The 17,624-nt window shown below is 36.4% G+C and overlaps 2 protein-coding genes across 4 annotated transcripts; both read left to right on the top strand.

Annotated features, from left to right (window-relative positions):
* Positions 1–252: 252 nt before the first annotated feature.
* On the top strand, positions 253–4,041 carry LOC125849293 (probable carboxylesterase 16). Its single transcript, XM_049529353.1, has 2 exons — positions 253–1,333; positions 3,096–4,041. The coding sequence occupies exons 1-2, from the start codon at positions 480–482 to the stop codon at positions 3,634–3,636; spliced, it is 1,395 nt and encodes a 464-aa protein (XP_049385310.1). The 5' UTR covers positions 253–479; the 3' UTR covers positions 3,637–4,041.
* A 1,037-nt stretch (positions 4,042–5,078) lies between these two features.
* Positions 5,079–17,489, top strand: LOC125847215 (uncharacterized). Of its 3 annotated transcripts, none has more exons than XM_049526883.1 (19): positions 5,079–5,412; positions 5,594–5,938; positions 7,318–7,563; positions 9,107–9,297; positions 9,380–9,551; positions 10,318–10,455; positions 10,534–10,711; positions 10,860–11,005; positions 11,180–11,356; positions 11,457–11,567; positions 11,997–12,116; positions 12,214–12,370; positions 12,900–13,063; positions 13,166–13,252; positions 15,211–15,539; positions 15,893–15,950; positions 16,150–16,289; positions 16,580–16,829; positions 17,052–17,489. In XM_049526883.1, exons 2-19 carry the CDS (start codon positions 5,615–5,617, stop codon positions 17,382–17,384), a joined length of 3,321 nt encoding a protein of 1,106 aa, XP_049382840.1. In that variant the 5' UTR covers positions 5,079–5,412; positions 5,594–5,614; the 3' UTR covers positions 17,385–17,489. The 3 variants fall into 3 exon arrangements, with proteins under 3 accessions (XP_049382840.1, XP_049382837.1, XP_049382839.1); XM_049526880.1 differs by having other exon boundaries at positions 16,556–16,829; XM_049526882.1 differs by lacking the exon at positions 5,079–5,412 and having other exon boundaries at positions 5,507–5,938; positions 16,556–16,829.
* Positions 17,490–17,624: the final 135 nt, after the last annotated feature.

Here is a 17,624-nt window from a genome sequence, read left to right as displayed (position 1 = left end):
AGTAAAAATTTTAGGATAGAAAGTGAATTTTTATAGTAGTAAGAATGTAAATTAGATTTGCAATAATTTTAATCCGAGTATTAATTACTACTAGGACAAATCTACGGCAGACGCCACAATTAATTAGTCCCAATTTTCTAGAAATGCTGTTTTCCCCACTTACCTAAATCCTCCAGAAATTTTTGGTGTTTCGGATTCGCTATATAATTTTACTGCTACTCCTACTACTGCTATCAATTCATCTCCTTCCTCAAATCTCAATCCATCCATCCATCCCCAAAAACCCTAAAACTAAAATTAATTCAATTCATATCGCTAATGTTCAGATCAATTTACTCAACGAATTGTTAGATTATTAATCGCCTCAACAAGAGGGTCTCTGGGGTTGGGGGAAGGAGACGTCAACTTTTACAGGGGGTCGGGGAGAGTGATAGTCAGAGCGGTGGAGCTAGAGGGAGGAGGAGAGGGAGTTGAGGGAAATGCCAAGCGTGGCCGTGAAATTATACAGTGTTTTCTTCAAGTTTATGTTAAAGCATCGGTTGCAGAACCGAACCCAAATCCCCGCTGATGACGCCAATGCCGCAACTTCTTTCGGCGTTACCTCACGTCCTGATGAGGAATCTACTGCAGCTTCAAATCCTCTTTTCACCGACGGCGTTGCCACCAAGGATATACATATAGATCCCACCACCTCTGTTTCTATCAGAATCTTTCTTCCAGAGACCTCCCTTGGCTCTCCTGATTCTGATTTAAGGGCACAACCTAAATCTAGGGCTAAAGCTTCAAGACCCGATTCTCTCACAGGATCCGATCTACGTAGAAGCAGCTATGGTGCTGCTACAACTGATAATGTCACCGACTATCATAATAGAAATAGTTTCAATCATAGGAGAAATAGCCACGGAGGCAATGTGGATGATCTCGCTTTGAAATCTGAAAATGGGGTTTATAGAGGATATGCTCCCGCCGGTAAAAATTGCAGGAAGTTGCCGGTGATGTTACAATTCCATGGTGGGGGATTTGTGAGTGGGAGCAATGATTCGGTTTCAAATGATTTTTTCTGTAGAAGAATTGCAAAGCTTTGTGATGTCATTGTTTTGGCAGTTGGATACAGGTTATCACCTGAGAATAGATACCCAGCTGCATTTGAGGATGGGTTGAAAGCTCTGCATTGGCTGGCGAAGCAGGCCAATTTGGCTGAATGCAGCAAGTCATTGGGCAACAGACGTGGAGGAGCAGATGTGAAAAAATCTGATTCTCACGGACACATAGCGGATGCCTTTGGAGCATCAATGGCGGAGCCTTGGTTGGCTGCTCATGGAGATCCGTCGAGGTTAGTTTGGCCCTATTGTCTTATTCCATACTTGTTGCCTTTGTTTTAGTTTTTGACGTGGAAGCATTAGATGTGATCTTTTAATCTGTTTCAGTAATTGGTTCAATGAGTAATTTTGTTTGAGATTTGATCAGAAATGTGGTCACATGTATGCTGTGAAGAATGAAAACGTAATATATCATTATCTAATTTTGAATAATGGGGTGGAATCCATATTATTAGGTTGGACATTGCAAAACTATCCATATAAAGTAGGTGCAGTGACTAGGAAGGGCCAAGCAATATTTGAGACATAAATGCTTACTTTTGGGCCTCATGACTAGTGGAATCTTTACCTGCCAATTTTCTAGCTTTTTCGTATGATATCATGTGGTTACGAGTTGAATTCCATATAGAAGCAAGTGCATTTTGTCTTGTAAATGGGTCATGTTCCTGTAGTCTTTTGAGCAATATTAGGATTTATAATGTTAAATAGCTACTATATCCATTTTTGGAAGGGAAAACGTTTTACTAGTAGTTTTTCCGTATGCTGATTTCCCTGTAATCCACTGATTTTGTTAGGTATGACTGGCAAATTCAATTTCTGAATAGAAGTGTTCCTTTTCTTCTTTTTCCTTTTTGGGTGAAACTGTAAGTGTTTTTGATGCAGGTTTTGGTTGTCTTTCAGTACTTGTTTTGAATGATTTTTTGAATTTTTATCAGTTTGTTTCTCATAAAGATGATTTATTTGAAATTGTTGCATGGTTTGATTCTATTGCGTGTTATTTCTAGATCTGTAACATTGATGAAGTAAGCTTATTATGGTCTTATTCTTTTGTCATAAATGGCCATTTTTTCTCTTGGCCGTCCTAAAATTATAACTTTACATTGGATTATGTTTATACTGTAGATATTATATTTAAGATTTAATGCAATGAGTGGGAGTAACCCAAGTATAAACTCATCTAGAACCCTTACACAATCCATGTGGGGCAATTATACAACTAAACACCTCTCTCATGTATATTTGTTGGTTCAAACATGGACTTGAAAGTAAAGTTACTGATCTGTGAAATGTAACTATTAAAAATATTACTCCCTTCGTTTCAATTTGTTTGGCCTACTTTCCTTTTTAGTCCATTTAAAAAGAATGACTCTTTTCTTTTTTAGCAACTCTTTAGTTTCAATTTTCCCCTCATGACATGTTTAAGACACATGATTAAAGGACATTGTGGTACATTTGACATATAATTAAGACCACAAGATTCAAAAGTCTTCTCTACTTTCTTAAACTCCGTGTCAAGTCAAAATAGGACAAAAAAATTGAAACAGAGGGAGTACTAATCGGAGGAATGGCCTTTACCAAATATTGGCTCTATTATTATGTAAAAGGAATTTGAGCATCCAACCCAGAACCCCAAGGCAATGGGTGGAGTAGTTCAAGACCTTAATAAGCTGCTTTGAAAGCCCTTAAACAACCCATGCAGGACAATAGTATAAAAACACTTTCAAATTAACTTCTTCACTTTCTTACATTTGAAAATAAAGAGCTTCAGTCCAGCTTTCCTGCAAGATGAGTTGCCTCCATGAGACCATGAGTATACCATGAATCTTACGTGTGAGCTAAACCACAACATTTTGTTTGAAAGTTCTGCATTCCTATTACGATAATGAGATGATGGAATGATGTCCCCAACTTGGCATGCTTCTTCACAATTTTTTCAATATAGTATGCATATCATTTTGTTCTTATACACACAAGCAAATCGGGTTATTTTTATAGGTGTGTTCTCCTTGGAGTGAGTTGTGGGGGAAACATAGCTGATTATGTGGCCCGGAAGGCAGTAGAAGCAGGCAACCTTTTGGACCCAGTCAAGGTGGTGGCACAGGTCTTGATGTATCCATTTTTCATTGGCAATGTTCCAACTCATTCTGAGATAAAGTTAGCTAATTCCTATTTCTATGACAAGACGATGTGCGTACTTGCCTGGAAACTATTTTTACCTGAAGGAGAGTTTGACTTGGATCACCCTGCTGCCAACCCACTCGTCGCTGGTAGAGGAGGACCTCCATTAAAACGAATGCCCCCAACATTGACAATTATAGCAGAGCATGACTGGATGAAAGATCGGGCTATTGCTTATTCAGAGGAACTCCGGAAAGTAAATGTTGATGCTCCTGTACTTGAATATAAGGATGCTGTTCACGAGTTTGCAACTCTTGACATGCTTCTCAAGACCCCTCAGGCTCAGGCTTGTGCTGAGGATATTGCCATCTGGGTAAAGAAGCACATTTCACTCCGAGGTCATGAGTTTTCATATTGATTTGGATAGTAGACGGTCTTGTATAGCAGCATCTCTGTGACAAATGCTACTCGCGATTTACGGTTTACCATATATGCCTTGTCAGTTTCATCACACATTCTTTTTCCCTTGGGATGTTTCTTTTGTAATATAGATGTGATTGCCAGAAAAATAGGGTTTAGCTGAGTTTTGACTTTTGAGCCACAAATCCCTTCAATTTGAGTTACGTGCTATCCTTGTAAACATTTTCCCTGTATCAAGAGATTTCTTTCATTAGCAGATAATGGAAGAGATGTATTCTGCTTAGTGTTTCGCTATTTCTGGATTTCAGCAGTAGGTGGCGTTAAGGTATTTTTTACAGTAGTTGTATTTAAAAGTTCTTCATTAGTCTCTATTATCATGGAGATAGTTCTGAAGGGCAAGAGTTCAATATTTCCTAATTCTTAAAGATTGGTATTCAAACACATTTCTCAACTGTCTTTGACTTTGACAGTTGAGAAATCGTGTGTCCGAGAATTGGTTTCTGTTGGAGTGAACAAAGGGGATCGATGTTTCCAATGTTGTCTTTGTCAAATTGCCACATGCGTAACACCTGATTTTGATCAACATTCAAAGCTAAGTATTACGTAACAAAAACGAAAGACATGAACGTTTGCATTCATTGGGAATAACGCTGCACTAAACTACTCTTCTTCTTAAAAAAAAGTACTCACCAATTTGGTATGAGGAAATGATTCTTTCGTCTATTTTTACTTGTTCAGTTTGAAAAAAATGAGGTAATTTATTATACTATTTTGTATCTATTTTATTTATTTTTGCTATTAAAAAATATGTCAACTCAAACATAAACAAATAAAGATGGACAAAGAAAGTAACAACAAATGGACACAAAACTTTATTTGTTAAACTTCCTTTTAACTTAGAAATGTGAACTTACCTGATTTATTTTAGCTGCAAAATAATAATAATCAAGTTCTATTCAATACTTAAGTACGAAACAGACTAAGTAACAATCATAGGTTTCAAATATTTTTATTTTAATTGAACTTTATGAAGTTACGTGAATTATATTTTTTATAAAATTTGTTTTGAAATAATACTCATATTTCAATGTATTTAAATATAACTAAGTTTAAAAGTGAAAAGTGAATTGGAGAAAATGTCAATAAACTGATCTTCAGGTTTAAATTACAACTTAATTTAGATTTAAAATTTTCACAATAAAATAAATAAATATTTTTATGGCTAAACGAGTTGCTAAGAATTTAAGATGGATAAAGTAATTAAGAGGATGCAAAATGACGAAAATGGTAAAACGTCAGAAACTAATTATTTGAAATACTATTACTAATAATAATAATAATAATTATATATACTCTACTGTTTCACAAATGCTTACAAATCTGGAAATCGAAAATGTATAAAATACTAACAAATTAGCGATAGTTTGTGAAATTATAATCATTCGACTCTTTTCCCTATCTTAATTGATCTCTACTTTCTATTTTCCCTCTCTCCGGATCTGACATTGATGAGCTGATCTTGTTTTGTTGTACATGAAATTAATGGAAGACTACAATTAATACCTTATTGCCTTGAGTTTTGTCATAAATCAAGATTTCAGACATTGCAAGTTTTATGTTTATACACTGAGACGTCTCACTACGCCTTTCCTAAAATTGGGATTCATTCCCTTTTCTGGAAAGGCACACACTTTTCTGATTCTTGATTCTTGATTCTTGTCGCCTTCAACCAAGATTTGTGAAAATTCCAATTATTGTTGCGATCTCCAATCAGGTACACCTTTCCAACTAAAGAATGTGTTTTTGTTTTCATTGCACTATCGGAAGTTTCAGTGCACATATTCTGTTTGTAGATTGTTCCCAAAGACAAAAAGACCCCAGGACCCAACTTCCATTTTTCACTTCTTGGGTGAAAGATCTATGTACTGAGCGTTACATCTTGTGTAATTTGTTAGGTGGGTTATTGAAGGATCAAGATGAAGTGGATGGGCGGTAACGTGAGCCAAAACATGCAAGGCTGTAGAGCGAAATTTAGAGTGATTGCGTTGGTTCTACTTGCTATATGTATAGGTTTAGCTGGTCTTTATAGCATGCTAAAACCCATATCTAATGGTTGTACCATGACATACATGTATCCTACTTACATCCCTGTTCCTACACCGAAAAATGTGTCGTCCATGAAGTACGGATTACATCTATACCATGAAGGATGGAGAAAGATTGATTTCAATGATCATCTTAAAACACTTAGTGGGGTTCCTGTTCTTTTTATCCCTGGCAATGGTGGAAGCTACAAACAGGCAAGTTTCTTAACTATGTCGTCAAATCTTTCGTAACAGTATTGCCATCATATGTCTCTTTAATTTTCTCAAATCTTCCATCTGGGGATGTATTTATGCATTACCAATTCCAATTAGATCGAACGAGGTACCATATGTGTGCATTTAGTCATGACAGATGAGCAGATACAGAACTTAAGACTGCACAGAAAAAAGTCTTATATCCTTGAAACTGTTCTCTATATTCTTTGGCACCCTGAAAACATAACACAAGTTTTCTCTGGTTAATTTATGCTAAAACTATTTGTTTGCTCTGTGACTACATGAAATTAAACTGTCAGAGGTAGTAATTAATGAAGTCTAAGTAAATGGTATTTATGTGTGAACCAATTAAACATTCTTGGTTTACGTAGAATGGTACAATTAAAAGATTGAAATAGTGGAAATAACCTTTATATGGATCTTCCCTTTCTGTAGTGGGCTTACATCAATCAATTGATTCTAAGATAAGCACCAAAAGTGCTGAATAGCCAAAATCAAGGCCGCGTTTCTACTTCTAAGCACTTTTGGTTTGACCAACTTTTATACTATTTTTGTTTTTGATTATCAAGTTATTTCTTTTTTTGGTTTGACCTACATTACCTAATAGTGTTTGTTATTCTGGAATTACTCTTTTCGAAACAAAGCCCCTAACCAGCTCTTTGTTCATTTCCGCCTTTCGTCTTTCTCTCAACCGTGCTTACTTCCTAGCCATTTTTCATCTGTCACTCCAGTTATGATAAAATAATTTATATTTATTCAAATAGTTTTATCTAATCAATTTAAAACTTATAGTGAATTGAGGCATAAATTAATTTGTATTTGAATCAATTTGAAATTAAGAATCTTGCAATAATCAATTTCTTTCAAGTGTGAGGCATTGAAGTTATTTTAACCAAAAAAGTGTTTGATACCAAACATATCAGCGATTTACTATCAGTTTTCAGCACTTCTACCAAAAACCGTTTCTGCATATTAATACCAACTTCAGCACTTATATGTACTTTTTTAACACTTGAGCCAAATGGGTTCCAAACCAAGAGCTTTTCAAGGAGTGTATTTTGGAAATCGGGTTGCTTCAATCAGATTACTTGCTGTTCTTCTACCCATTTTAGACAAACCTGGTTCGGAATCATCTCTGTTACGAATGTAATAAAAAAAAATTTTCTTGCTGTGACAACTGTTGATTGATAGACTTATTCTAGAGAAGGTGGCATGGAGGTTGCACTCTTGCTTTTAGCTAGAGATTGTTTATTAACTGCTTGTTATGTGAAGGTATGTGCATTATAATATGAGTGCAAGACATGTTACTGAATTAATTGTTCTTGTTCGTTCCTAATCCTTTTCAAATGCTTTTACAGGTGAGATCTGTGGCTGCAGAATCTGATAGGGCTTATCAAGGAGGTCCTCTTGAACACAGCTTTTACCAAGAAGCCTCTCTAACTCTCAGAGAGGGAGTAGATTTTGATGTCACCAGCACTCCTTTACCCTATCAATACACATCCATGCTTGACTGGTTTGCTGTGGATCTTGAAGGTGAACATTCTGCAATGGATGGTCGAATTCTTGAAGAACACACAGATTATGTTGTATATGCCATTCACAGGGTATAAATTTTCTTACTCAAGTAAAATATTTCTTTATTGACATTTGACTGATGCAACGTGATGTCAATCTTTATTGCGTGATTCTATAGCTTGTCCAATATAACATAGAGGTGAATACATGATGTTTTCCTGGAAAAGGGAGAAGGTAAAAAGTAAAATGTCAAGTTGATTAAATTAATATGGTTCACGTTAAAAAATTCTGTAGACAATAGACTGGACTATTTGATGTTATGACAGTGAAATACTTCTAGAACTTTTTAAAGGACATCTGCAAGTGAGAGGGTTCTGATAGATTGATGATGCATGATTATTTTCCCACACATTGAGAGAGGAAAGATCCAAAATTACATGTTTATTCTAACTAGTAAGCATGGATGATGATACTTACATTTTCTAATAAGCAAACTCTGGAGAACGAGGACATAACTTACTGGGAACACAATAATGAAAAATATACCCTTTTTCAGATCGGAAGTGCTGATGCAATATAGTTTTTAAGAATAATAAGTTTTTTTTTTTTTTAATTTGCAACTCTATAAGTTATTATTCAAGTGGTTCCATTGAGAATGAGAAACCATTAGTTTTGTAGTTTGGTACATAACTATATAACAGAGGAAATTAAGGAAAAAAAAAGGAGAGGAACTATTATAAGAATCTAGAATTGCTATTTTTCAGGAATGGTTGCCAAGGTAAAGCTGCATAAAGCATCAACAACAACAACATACCCAGTGAAATCCCACTAATGCGGTCTAGTGAAAGCTGCATAAAGCATCAAAATGAAAATTGAGGGATACCTATGAACTAGATGATAAGCAATGATAAACATAAACGTTTTAACTTCAGTCACTCTGACAATGGAAACCCCAATAGTAGCTTATAGCTGAAACTTGATTGGAGACCGATAAACATGCTTGGAAATGCTGTTCAGATGAAAGTTATTTTTTGGAAAAATATTTGTGTCAGGATACTTGACTTGGTATTGTCATCATTTTCTTATTTCTTTGCCAGTAATGTAGATTAATCTAGTCTTGGACAATTTGACATATCTGGTACTCCAGTCTTACAGCAAGTGGGGGCTTATGGTACACATAGACCACCAGAGAGTAACGCAAGAAATCAAGAAGAATTTTATGTGATGGAGAGCTTCATTTGAGTTTATTCTTTATTAATTCAAAGTTTAAAATTCGCTCACTTGATTTAATTTTCCAACATTCGGAAAGCATTTAACATTTTCTACTCTTTTTGGATCTAATCTAGACCTTTCATATGCATGGTTAAAAGAAAAGGGCAGCCCAGGTGCACAAAGCATCCCACGTTAGCAGGGTCCGGGATGGGCTGCACCCCAAGTGGTTTGATGTAGACAACCAACCCTATCATATGCATGGTTATTGTCATTAAATAAATTCAGTCCCTGGTGAAGGTTGAACACTTACTGTTCTAATTTTATATTCCTCTCTTCTTCCTTCCTCTCCTCTCTCTTCGTCTTATTTTATGTGATGTAATTTTCATGTCTGTGTTTTTATTTACATCTTCCTACTCTTAGATATTGGATCATTATAAAGAGTCCCACGATGCACGAGTTAAGGAAGGTGCTGCTGTGTCTAGGAGTCCTCCGAGAAGTGTGATATTGGTTGGTCATTCCATGGGTGGTTTTGTTGCTAGAGCTGCGATTGTCCACCCACATTTAAGGAAATCTGCTGTTGAAACTGTTCTGACACTTTCGTCTCCACACCAGTAAGTTGCTCTACTCCTGGAAGGTATTATGTGGTTACAGTGATGCTATAAAATAACTATCACTTTGTGGTGCCTTACCCAGGTCGCCTCCTCTGGCTCTGCAGCCATCACTTGGTCAATATTATGCACGAGTAAATCACGAATGGAGGAAAGGATACGAGGTCCAAACTTCTAGTTCAGGGCATCATCTGTCTGATCCACTACTCTCTCATGTTGTTGTTGTCTCCATTTCTGGTGGTTACCATGATTACCAGGTACTTGTTCTATTTGCTTTTACATGTTCAAAGTTGAAAATCTGAATTATAGTTGGCAACTAAAAATGTGTAAGGCTCATAACTGGAATCATTTCTTTTCCATTCTTTCCTTTCCAGTAGGAAACCTCAACTCTCCGATCCAATGAAAATATCTTCTTGAAGTGAATGATTGTTTGTTACTTTTAGAGGAAACTGGATAAACTTAATATATTTATGTTCATGGGTTTTATTATTTTCCTTTTTTATCTCAATTTTTTTTTTTATGTTCATGGGTTTTACTTAGTAACTGTCGTGCTGTTTCTGTTAAGTGCACTGCTCTATTAGCTAAAAGAGGGAAGTAGCTCTACAACTTATTCTTTCTCCATATTGCGTACTGTTATTTCATAATAGAGTCTTAATCTTTTGAAGGATTCTGGGTTTGCCTACTTTCACTTTAAGTTATCCTTTGCCTTGGTCTCGTATATAACTGTAAAAGTATACTTTATTTCAATGGTCAGGCCCTTATATAATGTTTTAAATATACTTTATTTCAATCGTCAGGCTCTTATATTATGATTTAATACTTTATTTTAATTGTCAGGCTCTTATATAATGATTTAAGTATACTTTATTAAAATGAGCCATATTTTATCCCCAGCTGCTGTCTGTGTACTTTGTTCTTTGGCTGTTGTTCTTTCTCTTGCCCTACCAGTTCCCTTCATGTCAGCACAGTTATGCTTTGCTTCACTAAATATTTAGCATTAGCTTCTATAACTTTTCATTTTAGGTCCGATCAAATTTACAATCACTTGATGGTATTGTGCCTCCTACCCATGGCTTTATGATTAGTAGCACAAGCATGAAAAATGTGTGGTTGTCTATGGAGCACCAGGTTATCTTGTGGTGTAATCAGCTTGTTGTCCAAGTAAGTCAATTTTTTCCTGAGAATCTCCAGTTAAATTTGTAGTCAAATAGCTCTGAATTTCAATATCAACTTTTTCAGGTATCACATACTCTTCTCAGTCTGATAGACCAGGGGACTGGTCAACCTATATCTGATGTTCGAAAAAGGCTGGCAATCTTCACAAAAATGCTTCACAGTGGGATACCTCCAAATTTTAATTGGTTAAAGCAGCCACAGCTGCCTCATATACCAATTGTAGATGGAGAAGCTGAATCTGGTATTTCACTCCCCAACTCTCTGTATCTACAATATTAAAGGGATGATCCTTATATAGTGTTAAAAGTATACGGAAATGCATTTTCATGCTAAATGTGTTCTTGTATATGGCACCAATTTTGTGTTCTGAAAGGTGAATTGTGGTGCAGGATCTCAAGCACATAGACTGTATTCTTGCCCTAATAACATCCATTGGAGTGATGATGCACTTGAAAGAGATTTATACATCGAGACAACCACAGTTACAGTTTTAGCAATGGACGGGAGAAGGCGGTGGTTGGACATTGAGAAGTTGGTCAGCTTCCTTTTATTGTTTATAAAAAGTTACATTGTTCATATCTTTCATAGCGTGCTTGCTTGCTTTGCTATTGCCCTCCTATTTAACTTCGCTTTAAGTTTGAATGCCAGCTACCTAGAATGTGTAAATGCTATTTGTCCAGTTTATAACTTGTCTTACTTGCCTACTCAGGGGTCTAATGGCAAAAACCATTTTGTTTTTGTCACAAATCTTTCTCCATGTTCTGGTGTACGACTGCACCTTTGGCCTGAGAAAGGAACTTCAGTTTCCACTTTGCCGATTAATAAACGGGTTTTAGAAGTTACATCAAAGATGGTGCAAATTCCATCTGGACCAGCTCCAAGGCAGGTACTTAGTCGTGTGCACTGTCTGCCGAATGTTCTAAAATAAGATGTTATATGAGCTAGTTTGATTTAAGGTCTTCTTAAAGGTGCTGCTTTTGCAATAGGTTGAACCAGGTACTCAGACTGAGCAGGCACCTCCTTCTGCTGTATTTTGGCTGCACCCAGAGGATATGCGTGGTTTCAGATATCTGACTATCTCAGTGGCACCTCGCCTGGTACTTATTCACAGGGTTTTCAAATATGCTTTAGCTTCTTTTTAGTCATGGTACCTGGTTTCTTGGGAGTTCTTTGTAATAGTTCATATCTGTTTGATGTAATTACCCATTAAATCTTTTATAATACGAGATTAGACTTTAGTTTCTGTACTTTTTTTTTTTTGAAACTTGGTAACTTTAGTTTCTGACCTTTTCTTTCTCAATGTGTTTTAAATAGAAAATCACATCTTTCTTCTGCCTTTGATGGTAGAGTTGCCGACAGATCCTGATTTCTGTACTTCATATATATTCATGAGCTTTTCTAGTGCCACAAAGCTAATTTGGTCTTGGAATAGAATTTCAGATGGAAACTTCTGTTTCTGTTTGTGTTGAGTGTTAAATGTGGTTAGATCTTGGCTTTGCATCTCATGATGACTTTATGATTTTCAGGCTGTTTCAGGAAGACCTCCACCAGCCACTTCCATGGGAGTTGGGCAATTTTTTAAACCAGAGGACGGGGAAACAGCCTTATCTTCTGGGTCGTTGATTCGGTCTATGTTTTCTTTACAGGTTTGTGGTGGGTGGATCTTACTTAACTAGAGAGGGTGAAAAAAAGTTTGAGCTATATGTACCTTTTAATACATTATTTTTCGGTTCAAATTTGCAGGAGATGATATTGAATGAGGATCATCCTCTTGCACTCAATCTGTCTTTCTCTGTTAGCTTGGGTCTCATGCCTGTGACATTGTCTGTCAAAACAACTGGTTGTGGAATAAGAAAGTCAGAGTTCACTGCTGATGAAACTGGAGAGATGGAAATTGACAGTAAGGGTTTCTCCTATTTAACAAATAAGGCATCTTGTACTGTTTCTATTAATTAGTAAAGCATTTTGTACTTTTTTACTTGTTATTGTGTTACTTGCCAACATCTTCCACCAATCCCTCCAAATTTCATAAATCTTGGTGGAATTGATGTTTGAGGAATTTCTTGGAGGGAATTTGAAGTGTTAGTTCCACATCCCTTTTGTGAAGTAAATGCAAATATGCAATACAAATGTAAGAAGCTTTATGTTTACTCACCTCCCTTTAACTGCTATTCAATCTGCCCCATCAAAGGGATCTTTAGAAGTAGTTGTATAATAACAATAACTGGTGAATCACATGTATCATGAACACTTTCAACTTGCCACCTTTGTATGTAATTGCAGAAAACGTAACCAGGTCAAAAGTAATTTCTTTAGTTCATTCAGCTGAGTATTAATCTTTCCAGATAAATGTTCCATATATAAGACTGAATGTCTCAGTTTTTGTTATTTATTTGTGCTGCTAATGTAACTTATTCTTTTGGATGTAGGGCTGTGTAAACTTCGCTGTTTCCCTCCTGTAGCACTTGCTTGGGATGTCACGTCTGGTCTTCATATTTTCCCTAATCTGTTCTCAGAAACAATTCTTGTGGATTCCTCTCCAGCACTCTGGACTTCTAGCCTAGGGTCAGAAAAGACCAACGTTATATTGCTGGTATTATAACAGACCCTTTAGTTTCTCGTTCGGTTAGAAAGTTGAAAAACTGTGCTCTGTTTCTTTATCTCTTACATGATTTGTTTTCCATCTTATGTGTAGATTGATCCACATTGTTCGTACAAAACAAGTGTTGGTGTTAATGTAACCGCTGCAGCTAAAAGATTTTCGCTTTTATATTTCCCTCAGGTGAATGCAGTTTTAAACCCATCTCATAGCTGGAAGTTTTGTATACCATGCAGTCTGAAACTTTGCTTTTCATGTGTATATTTATTACATTTCACTCACAGGTTAGCATCAAACCGTTAATAGGATACTGATGGTGGCACAGAATCTCCCATTTGATTTTGATTCCCAACTATTCAAATATTTCATGTTATAGAGGTTCTTCCATGTTCCATTCAGTTGGGATGCATTCTACCATTATGCCTCAGAACACCAGTCTTCATCATTTCACAATTCTTGCTGTCTGAGCTATATATAACTCCTTATCTGTCCGATTTTTAGGGAATACCTTCGTGCGAGACTTACTGATGAAATGATCTGTACACCTTTTGCAAGTTTCGAGGTTTCAGATTTAGATTGCCAAGTTGTGACATGACCTTTCCGTATCAATCTAATATTTACCTCAGACATCCAGTGACAAATTTAATACTCACTCCACTGCAAATCATTTTTGTGACTACTCACTCTCAATACAATTAAATGGCTGGAGGTATATATAATATACTTGAAAGAACTAATTTGCATACTTTTAATGCCAAACTTGGAAAAGGAAACCACAGAATTCCGTACACACTACTAAGAAATGAATTCCCTTGTTTCCTTCATAATAAAATTTGTTACAGTTATTTTCTTAGTCAAGGCCCAATTCAGTTGATGTCTAAGCAAGCTGCAAGCAAGTTGTTACGAATCATGTAAAGATTCACAGAGTTTAGGATGCCTTTGATTTCTCATTCAAGAGTGGTTTGTTTTCTGATCTCTTAAGCACTTTGTTACATTCTAATTCCTTTATGAAGAAAGAATGAAGTCTGGTATTGTTGTAGGATCGGTTATCAAAAAAAAGTATTGTTGTAGGATCCTTCATCATGCCTCATAGCCAAGCATGTAGCAAAAAACTTATTCTCAGTGAGTAAATGGAAGATTGAGTCATAAATTCCTTTTCTTTGTATAATAAAGTTGTATGATCATCCGAAGTCTGGTCCATGCATGTTTCTGGACTACCAACAACTACACCTCAATCCCAAACAAGTTGGGGTTGGCTATGTGAATTGTCAACTATTACATTTAAGTTCAACTCATGTCATCATCATACAAATAAAAGCAAAAATAAATTAAATATATATAAATGATAGTGATAATAGTAATAATAGTAGAAACTCTCTAACAAGAATCCTTTAACCCACTAGTAGATATTGCCTAGATATTTTTCTTCCATTGTGCCCTATCTTCTAGTTAAGTATGTATTGATCCCAAGAAATCTTAGGTCTTTCGAGACAACATCCTTCAATGTGATTTTAGGTCTACCTCATCCCCTTTTCAACACCATCTCTCTCACCATGGCTTCACACCTATGGATTGGTGCATCTGTAGGTTGATGCAGGACATGACCAAACCACCTCAAGCAACCTTGTTTTATGTTATCCTCAATCTGTGCTACTTGCACCTTCTGACAAATATGGTCAATTTTAATCTTATCTAATCTTGTATGATCACGCATCCATCTTAGCATCCACATCTCTGCAGTACTCAACTTGTGGATATGCTTGACTTTATTGGCCCAACATTTACTACCATATCCTTCTAGCACATAACACCCAGTAGCACTTCTCCTTTTCAACCATTCAGTTTCAATTTGAGAAATTACATCTTCATCTATCAGTCCATTCTCTTGAAACAACAAGCCTAAATATCTAAGTTGGTTGCATGTTTCCTTACTGATATATCGTATATCAAAATATCATCAATGGTTCAATCGTTCTGTGTCCGTTCTTTTGTAGTGAATCAGGTTTATTCTTTTGTTCAATGTCTATAGTTCTTATAATTGGTGCTGATCTTTTTACCATGCTCCTTAGTGTAGGTATTGCTTTTTTCTCCATTTTCTGATTATTGGGTTCATTGTTATTTGCTGTCATGGACCTGTGCAGATTACTGGTTTTGCAATTGCTGTTGTCTTTTTTGCTTTAATGCGGCAAGCACGGCAATGGGAGCTTGACCTGCCTATACCTTCACTCCTTACAGCGGTGGAATCAAATTTGCGGATGCCATTGCCCTTTCTATGTTTGGCCCTGCTGCCTATCTTATTTGCTCTAGTACTTTCCTGCCTCATTTCTCTACCTCTTCCTCCAGCCATAAGTTTCATCTCTGTCTCAACAATCTGTTACTTATGTGCAAATGGAGTGGTGGCTGTGCTGATATCTGCCTCCCAATTGTTATTCTACGTTAGTGCATCTTTACATGTATTCATCAAGAAACGGTTAGTTACTCTCTCTTGAATATATCTACCACATTTATGTTATTCGAGATTTTCATACAAGTGACTGATATCATTTATTAGTCAATTCATGGATCAAAGTTGCATGTGCTGGTGAAATTCAGTCTTAATCTCAAGGGAAATTTCTAGTCCCCCTACTTCCTCCCTCACTGTCCATAAACGATTAAAATACTTTCACCCAAGGAGTGTGTTACAGACCTAAAATAAATTAATAAAAGTGACTACTCTCTAACAATTAAAGGTTTTTCTTAAGGTACCACATAATTTAACAGAAACCTTTATGAATGCAAGAAATTCATTACCAACTGAGCTAATGGTAATATAATCTTTTGCAGGTCGCAAACACGGGAACATAACTTTTCTTCTCTTTTCACTGCCTTCCTGTCATCCAAGGTTAGTTTAATTGCGACGTTGTAGCTTGCAAAAGCATAAGTTTGTAAAAGGCTGGATTTGTACATATATTTCAGAACTGAAATTGAATGTATCTTGCATTCCTGGTCCTCTAATTTTAGTAAATGTCGATATTCCAAATTTACTTAAAATTTTGGCCATGTGCTTGTTCTCTTACTAAAAGTTTTACTTATTGAAACAGGTAGTCAGGATCATGAGATTCAATCCATTGTTTGATATGACGCTTGTCTCTTTGACCCTAGTGTGCTTCGCTCATCCAGCATTGGGTCTTCTTTTGCTGGTCATTTCTCATGCTGTGTGCTGCCACAATTCCCTGTCCAGGTACATCCCTAACTAGTACCCTTTCTCCACTTATGTTGTGTATTAGAATTGAGGGCCATCTCATGACCGTTGATATTGTGGCACTCCTGCCCAGACAAAAGTTTTTCTCCATTTCCAATATTGTGTGTGATTCCTAACCGAATTCTGACCCATTCAGAACTTCTGAATAGATTAAACATTTGATATTTAGTTTTTGGCTCTGCTAATATTTGATATTTTGTTATGACAAAGGTAGTCTAAAACCAATTCTTCTCGTCTGTAAACAGTTTTTTGATGGCTTCATTTCACAGCCATACCCAGACTAAGGAGTTAATAGAATCTGGGAACAGACGTCAGAGTGGATCGGAGCAGTTCATACCCCAGTATGATGGTGAAATCAACTCGGATGTTCCTCAGAAGGAGAGTAATTCCAGTAGTCCGGACTCAGTAAAAAGCTATGGTGACACCCAATTAGAGATCTTCAATCATCGGCATGGCTTGCTTGTATTACACTTGCTTGCAATGCTGATGTTTGTCCCTTCACTTATTGCGTGGATCCAGGTATTTCTTTTCTTTCTTTAGGACCAAGAGGATTTCACTGCCTTGTCTTCATATTTTGTCATTTTGGAACCTCGCTACTTTGCACTGATAAATTGATAGAGCAAATGCTCTCAATAGTCTTCTTAATGAAATAATATTTGGGCAAAAAGGAAATTGTTGATTGCTCGAAATAATTGGAAGTAGCATAACATTTTATTTTTTTTGGTGTATGTTTGCACACAGAGAATGGGGATCGGTCAGAGCTTGCCGTGGTTCTTGGATTCTGTACTTTGCATAGGTGTTTTGCTGCATGGTGTATGTGACTCAAAGCCGGAGTTCAACTTCTTCTTCTTTCCTTTTCCGGGCATCCAAAGATGGGAGATAAACCTGAGCTTTGGCTATCTTCTTGGTGGATACTTTTCCTATATTTGTGGCTTAGCCTTGGCTCCTTACAGAACATTTTACCCCATGGCTGCCATTGGGTTTATATCATGTGCTTTTAGGATCATAGAGAAGAGAAGTAGGGAAAAAGGGGAAATGTACCATCATCGTAGGAAACACTCTCATAAACACTAAAGAAAATACTCCCACTATTAGCAATGGTTTTCCAAACAGAATCCTCTTGTATACGATATTGCCACGTGCAGAATGTTCTGCAATTGCGAGATTTTCTAGTTGACATGCCTCAATTTTGAAGATTTTTCTTATCGCTTGTTTGATGTGTAATGTTGCCCACCTTCATTTTCAGAGGAGTAGAAAGTTGTTTATTGTATCATCAGGTTGTGTCTGGCTTTGATTCTTTATTTCAACACCAGC

Source organism: Solanum stenotomum, chromosome 12 (genome assembly GCF_019186545.1).
Source record: "Solanum stenotomum isolate F172 chromosome 12, ASM1918654v1, whole genome shotgun sequence".
Taxonomy (NCBI): domain Eukaryota; kingdom Viridiplantae; phylum Streptophyta; class Magnoliopsida; order Solanales; family Solanaceae; genus Solanum; species Solanum stenotomum.
The sequence above is the reverse complement of the archived record's forward strand: the minus strand, read 5'-3'. Positions and strand labels throughout refer to the sequence as shown.

What these genes read in the sequence shown, in the direction of transcription:
- LOC125847215 (XM_049526880.1), top strand. Translation starts at nt 5,615, where the DNA reads ATGAAGTGGATGGGCGGTAACGTGAGCCAAAACATGCAAGGCTGTAGA. An exon ending in GGTTGGACATTGAGAAGTTG is followed by an intron (nt 11,006 to 11,179) that starts GTCAGCTTCCTT and finishes TTGCCTACTCAG; the next exon opens with GGGTCTAATGGCAAAAACCA. An exon ending in TGCCACAATTCCCTGTCCAG is followed by an intron (nt 16,290 to 16,555) that starts GTACATCCCTAA and finishes GTCTGTAAACAG; the next exon opens with TTTTTTGATGGCTTCATTTC.
- LOC125849293 (XM_049529353.1), top strand. Translation starts at nt 480, where the DNA reads ATGCCAAGCGTGGCCGTGAAATTATACAGTGTTTTCTTCAAGTTTATG. An exon ending in GCTCATGGAGATCCGTCGAG is followed by an intron (nt 1,334 to 3,095) that starts GTTAGTTTGGCC and finishes TTATTTTTATAG; the next exon opens with GTGTGTTCTCCTTGGAGTGA.